Below are 7043 nucleotides of genomic sequence, written 5' to 3' on the forward strand. Positions count from 1 at the left end.
AAAGAGTGTCATTAAGAAGAGTAAGTGACAACTGAGAAAACAAATTAAAAATAAAAACCCAAAATCCACTAATGAAGTAAAATGGTACAGAATGCACTTCAGCAGCAGAAAGGAAGGGTGATGATAAACAAAACTCAAAGTCAAGGTCACCATGAGGCTGCACACAGCCCTCATGCAGAGCAGCTGCCTGCGCTGCAATGAGGTCCTGAGCTTTTCCAGCAATGGACAATTTATTTCTCTGCCTAGGCAAGGTCTCAGTTTTCAAACTTTAAATGCTTTACAGAGCATTGGCTTTTGTACATAGCAAAATTCTCTAACATTTTAATGTTCACTGTGAGCTAAAACTGTTTGGTTTTCTGTAAATCTACTCTGAAATTTGGACAAGTTTAATGATGTCAGCAGCTTAACTGATTCCTTTTTGGATCCAATTCACAGAACTGTTGTTTGATTTTTTTATTGGTAGTTATATGTTACAAACCCAATGCACATATCTAAATTGCAGGTGCTATTGTCAAAACTGTATGGGCCACAAGGGACATTTTCTTTTACATCCTACCTCTCTGGGGAGCATATCATCTGTTTCCAGTCTAATTCCACAAGATTTGCAGTAACTGCAGGAAGTAAACTGGTAGGTGTGTTTCCTAAATATTCTTTGTTGTAACGGTATAAATCATTTACAAACAGCAGAGATTACAAACTGGGTTAGAAGTTGGTCTAACTTCTAGCAGATCATTCAATGTTTTTTAGCGATTAAAGAAAGCAAACATAGAACTATGCAGATGAAGAGATAAGACTGTTCTCATATTTAAGAAGTCAGCATTCAAGCAGCAAGACTAAGAATAGAGAAATTTAATGTTTGTATTGTGCTTTGAATGTGAAAGATTCTGATCAATAAGGACAACTAATTTGGATCAAAAAGACATATGTAAGATTGACTAACACAAGCACTTGTCATAAAGATATTTCAAGTCTTCACTAACTTAGATTGGATTCCTAATGAAAATTTAACATTTTAGTTTTTGAAAGTTATTCAAATGAAGAATATATCAACATACTTGTTATTGTCTACTACCAGCAGATTTTGGGGGAAAAAAAAAGCCATCAGAGGTGATGTCATGGCTGTACCGACTGCAGCAAAAAAAAATTATAAATATTGTTTTGAAATTTTTATCTATTTGCTGCTTCTCAAAAACAGGAGAGAATTACTCTCTAGAGTGGCTTGGGGTTTTTTCTCAGCTGAATGCAAAAGAGTTAAATAACCAGCTAAATATAAACATCTTCTAAGTGTGTTAAGGTAGGCTAAATCTCATCCTAGCTGTGCACTTTGGAAACATGTAGATAACACAGAAACAACAATACTGGAGTAGGATTATCATACTGGAATAACAAGGTGTTCTTTCAGGCTGATTGATAAAAATTAATGGAAATTTAATCATATACATTGCAAAAGCAATTAGGTCTAATCATAAAAAAAAATTGTGGAGCTTATCAGCTAGAGAGGGTAAGGGGGATAAAGCTTTGGTTGGCCACAGTTAATTATGCACCATGAATGTGATTCTGAGGATGTGCCAGTGATTTTTGTCTGGTATAGATGGAGGTGTATTAACATCACTTTCCATGATACATGCACCGTGTAGAGTTCTGGCCTTTCTATTATAAAAGAAGTGAAGAGATGCAGGGAAGAAGAACATTAATATCACAAATATTAAATAAGGTGGTTTGTTTAGCTTGAGAACACAGAAATAAAAAAGGAAAATACTGTTCTTTCTAATTATATCTGGAGGAATAAAGATCACAAGAGGAAAAGCATTCTTTAGCTAAGCTAAATCTTTAAGTGTTCCTCTGTAAGCACCAGATGGTTATCTGAACTCCTTCAAACCAAAATAAAGAAATTAATGGACCACAAGGTTGTGAGATGGATTTCTACCTCTACAGTTAGGTAACTTCAAGACAGCTGAAAGAAGAGATGCTCTTCATTTGTGGCTGATTTCTGAGTAGACCTAACTTCTATCATGGTAATATAAATTTCTAGGGTTTTGAAGGTATTTGTTTGCTAAACCCTTTTTATTTTCTCTTAGATACTAATTGGCTTCTAGGAGAACTTTCTCCTACTAATTTTAGTAAAATTTTTCATTCACACCAAAATAAGTTGTATAACATTGCAAGTTTCATTCTTCTCTCTTCTTTCTATGGTTCTATTGCTTGGCAGGTTCAAGGCGTTTTTATTATAGATCATACAACAGCTTAGAGAATATTGGGAAATATTTCATACTGGATAACTAATGTGAATAAAACATTTATCTGAGGGAACCTAGAAGTGTATTTGTAAAAAGATTCCAGCAGTACTATTAAAGAGTGTAATTTCTGCAATATTAGGATGAAATGTGAAATAGAATGAGTGGTCCTTATTTTTTTAATTATTATGGACAAAGAAAACATTTTAATGGTGGATGAATCAATAATAACATAAAATAATGTCCTAACATTAGTGAAGATTGTAAATTTGTATAACTACTTTAAAAATAAAATTAAGAAACCCTTCAAATTTTCCATCTGATTCTAAATTTAGAAGGGATTTTTATAAGCAATTAAAACTGTTTTCCTGCAATGAGCTTAAGGGGAAATTATCCATTGTTTCATTTTTATTCTAAGGAATTTTGAAAAATCAGAATACACAGTAATGAGAACATATTTTTTCTGTTTGCAGCGTATCCACTTGGACATCAGAGTTGGGGAACATTTTTTGGATGAATCTGCTATTCAAGCCAAAGACAAAGTGGATGAAGTTAATGTCAGACTAGAACATCTAATCGAGCAAATTCATCACGTAACCAAAGAACAAGACTATGAAAGAGTATGTATGTCCCCTAATGGAAATGTTATAAATACTGTGCATAGGCTTATTGATTTATAAAGTATTATGAGGTTTATTACCCAATTGCAGTGTTATTTTTAACTACCTCATAAAAATCTATAGATATTTAACCAAAAGAGTGTCCATTACCTTGCAAAATATTTTTAAGCAGTAATATAAAACTAATTAATCACTGTGAACTCATGCTTATAGAAACAGGTGTTATTTTATAGCAGCAGGTGTTATTTTAAAGTAGGATTTTCCAAGCAGAGTTTTCTTGGTCAGAGTCAGCCACAGCAGCCGAGCAGGAGGCAGGTACCATTGTGGGTGATGCTGCCAGCTGTTGTTTCCGTACTGCTCTGTGTGCACAAACTTTATTGAGTGGGGAAGGAAATGGCTGAGTGTGTATTTATATATCCCCATGACGTTAGAAATAAAGCCCTTCTTCAAATAAGTGTACACCCAGTCACTTTTCTATACGTATGCAGATAGTTAGTGTTTGAAATGTATCAACTAGTTACCTAAAAACAGAAATTTGGCTGCAAAAGGGTTCTTGACAGCAATATGGAAGTGACTGTAAACCTAAACAGGTTAAAATCTGTACTAATGGAACATACTTAGCACAATACATCTGTGAACAAGGCAAGTTCTGTTTGCCTTTCGGCTTCAGGATGCAGTGTGTCTGCTTCTCAGTGTTGATTTGTAAAGATATCCACCATATGGATAAGTACAAACCATCACTTTTATCCACATGAAAAAAGTTTTTGTTGACCACTGTGCAGAAAGGGGATGCCTTTCTAGTTACCATGAAACATACAGATGCCAAAAGGTAATAATTATGCTTTTCCTTTATTCTCCAGGAGCGTGAAGAAAAATTTCGGAAGACAAGTGAAGAAACCAACAGCAATATTTTGTGGTGGGCTATAATACAAACACTAATCCTCATCTCCGTTGGAATCTGGCAAATCAAATCTCTCAGGGATTTCTTTATAGCTAAGAAGCTTGTTTAAGTTGTATAAAGTCAATGCACAGATACAAAAATTGCACGCCATTTAACAATGAACATCCAAAGAAACCTGCACCTGTGAGAAAATTGCTTGTATGGAACTCTCAACCTTCTCTCATCTTCTGCTCTAACTCTGGTTTCTCCACCTATGTCACAACTTCTGGCATCCCCTTATGTTTTACTCCTTGAATCCCATATTTTATCAAGTCTTTCCCCCCTCTACAGATGTAAAGCTAAATATAGAAGAAGGAGTCAGTGACTAAGGCAGCATCTAAGTTCAGCTAATAACTGTAAAATCTAAAATAGAAATCTAAAATAAAGTTTCCTAAGATTTTAAATTTCTCTACATGCTGAGTAATGTTATTTGGCACTACCATGAACAGTTCAGCACTTCAGTCTGACTAGGATTTAGATAGTAAACAGAGAAATAATTACATCCCCTGTGGTGCTTAATTGGGTGAGAGTGTCTTGAACTCAATCTATGTATGTGTAACACCTAAATATAATTGTGACTGCCTTCTTGTAAAATATTCAGAGTTTGAACTGATCAGTGGTGGCAGCAATTACCATGGAAGAGAGAGACCCAGACAAGCAATTTGGAATTGTACTTACTTTTTACTTCCAGAAAAGCACTAAACACTAGGCTAGAGAATTGATGATGATCAGGTGCCTCCCACAGTTGTTTATGTAAATTATAGTCTTTATGAAATATGCCAAAGTAACTCAGATTATAGGTTTCTTGGTAAACAATGCCAATTATATTGTAATTCGTTCCTGTACTAAGCATTTCTGGGTTGAGAATTTTTATTATTTTAATTATTGAGCAACTTTAATGACTGCCTATAGGAACTTAGCAGTTTTTGACTTAATTTTCCATTTCACTTATTGCAGCTCAGTTGCATATAGCTTTATACCTTAATTTAGCTAGTTTAGGTACAACTAGCAGTGCAACTACAGTATCATACAAGGACAATTCAAAAGCTGTGGTTAAAAATCCGGATAATTAGCTTGACAAAGCAGTAGTAGTGTAAGATGGAGTTGCAGGTGGTTACATATATAGACATGGAAGACGAAGTTTCTAGAGCACTGTGATAGCAAAATATTGTGGTTTGTTTTCCTACCTGTCTTTTTAGACCCTTTGATAGTTTAAAAGGTAGTGAAAGCTAAAATATCTGTAGACCAATTATTGTTCTAAAGGCACTGCTTTCTTTCTCTTTTTCTATCTCTTCACCTGTTGTTTTCATTAGCAAGGAAATGACATTGCCCTTTAAGTCCACTTATATTTTCAGCACGGGAATTAAAATAGTGAGTATGTGAGAATCATTAAAATTGATACAAAGTATAGACAAAAAGCAATGTTCCAGGGACCAAATCAATCAAAATAAAATCTCATCAAGCTACTCACTGTGTTGTGTCCTATATTTAAAAATTCTGATACTTTAGAGTTGCCACTTGGAATGACCAGTAAATAAGTGTTATTAAATTTACTTTTATAAAGCACTCACTCACAACATGTCTTGTAATAACATCTTTGGTGGTGGGTAAGAAGGAAATATGTGTTAAAACCATATGGTATATGAAGTCCAAGAATAAAGTAATGAAGTGTTGTGACAAGGTTGTGGTTCAGACTTTAGCTGATATTTAGTGCAAGGCTCCTAACCACATCCCACCGATAAACATAACTCATTTCACTTACAATACACTCCAGCAGGTGACCAAGGACCAGCAACATTTCAGAATTTATAAAAGAGCTGATCATGTTCCACCATGTTAATTAGGTCTATACTCAAAGAGTATAGACTCAGCACTGAGACTTGGGAGCCATGAATATAACTTGAGATTGCTTAATTCTTTACTACTACTATTCACCATCATCATCATCATCATCATCATCATCATCATCTTTAGTTGGAGTAAAAGCTCCTCTGGACCCAAGCTCAGAGGAAAGCCAAAGCACAGGGGTTGCATTAAAACCTTTAGATAAGCTGAAATACATGAAGTCACACCAAAGTGAAATAAAAATATTGATTTTTAATGTTTACTAGAAATATATGCTAAGTGCTTTAAACATTCAAAAGCTGCAGCAAAGAAATCTTAAACACAGTTCTTACTGCAGCAGTGTTACCTTTTCACAGAATTTCTTTACTTTAGACAAAACATAGATGGAACTATACTGTTCACATTTTTTAGATAAGTGTTCACATAAACAATAAGAGCTGATAGAAACTATATATGCAAATCTGTGTAATACCTATGTAATATTTGTGTAAGACTTATGACTGTTAGAATTAGACCAGGATAGGTTAAGAAAAGAAAAACTAGAATCGTGTGTCAATTTTATTGGTCAATTAACAAATATAATCCACACTTCTGTAAGTTTAGAGAACAAGAAGAAGCTGTTTTCTGCTTGCTGTTTGCCTGCTGTTATTGCTTGGTCTTATCATGTAACCTCTTAGAACTCTGCCTTCAGAAAACTATGAGACTATGAAATCAAGAACTTAGCAGGACAGCACCTCCTCTGCTCTTTCACCCTCGTCCGAAAAGGAAGGGTATCCCACCAAAAGCTCAACAATCATCATCATTTTTGCTATTAGGAAGTGTTTTCAGTCTCCTTTAAGATTTTTAATTAACTCTATAAAGCAGAAGCTGAGTCACAGCTCTTTTGGGAAGCACTTTGGGGACAGAAGTCTTGGTGACATTTCCTCTGCAGTTTGTGGCTCTGTCATACCCAGATTTACAGCCTGCACTGCAACTAGGTCTGTAAGGGACTTTTTCACTAAAACTTTCATCAAGGGAAACTAGCAGCAATGGTGGGTTGTTGTTTTGGCTTGTTTTGTTTAGTTTTTTTGTCTAATGAACATCAAATCTCCTTGTTTTGCTCTTTTTCCACAACGGAAGATGCCATAGCAAACCTATGATAGAGAATTAACAAACTTCCTGAATTCTTGCTTTTTTAAAATTTTTTCCCTCTCCATCTGCTGAGCTGGGAGGAATGAGTACGGCGGGGCTCCTACTGAAGCCCCTGCCCGGAGCCCTGTGGGTGCAGTCAGTTCCCCATGTTTGGGGACGGGAGAAGGAATCTCTCAGAGCACCCTCTGCGTGGGCACCGCTCCAGTTTAGTAGTGAGAGGCCAGAAAAACCAAATTCCGGGGGGGCGTTGGGGGGTGTGAGGACCAAGCTCTG

The 7043-nt window shown here is 35.5% G+C and overlaps 1 protein-coding gene across 1 annotated transcript in view; it reads left to right on the forward strand.

Moving 5' to 3' along the window:
• The window catches only part of LOC103625648 (transmembrane emp24 domain-containing protein 11), a 6976-nt gene extending 1715 nt beyond the window's left edge, over positions 1-5261 (forward strand). The window contains exons 3-5 of the mRNA XM_008645108.2: positions 503-628; positions 2708-2854; positions 3715-5261. Coding sequence (XP_008643330.2) covers positions 503-628; positions 2708-2854; positions 3715-3864 — 423 coding nt within the window. The 3' untranslated portion in view covers positions 3865-5261. The remainder of the gene's footprint in view (positions 1-502; positions 629-2707; positions 2855-3714) is intronic.
• Positions 5262-7043: the final 1782 nt, after the last annotated feature.

The sequence above is a fragment of the Corvus brachyrhynchos genome, unplaced genomic scaffold (genome assembly GCF_000691975.1).
Source record: "Corvus brachyrhynchos isolate BGI_N302 unplaced genomic scaffold, ASM69197v1 scaffold80, whole genome shotgun sequence".
In the NCBI taxonomy this organism is placed as follows: domain Eukaryota; kingdom Metazoa; phylum Chordata; class Aves; order Passeriformes; family Corvidae; genus Corvus; species Corvus brachyrhynchos.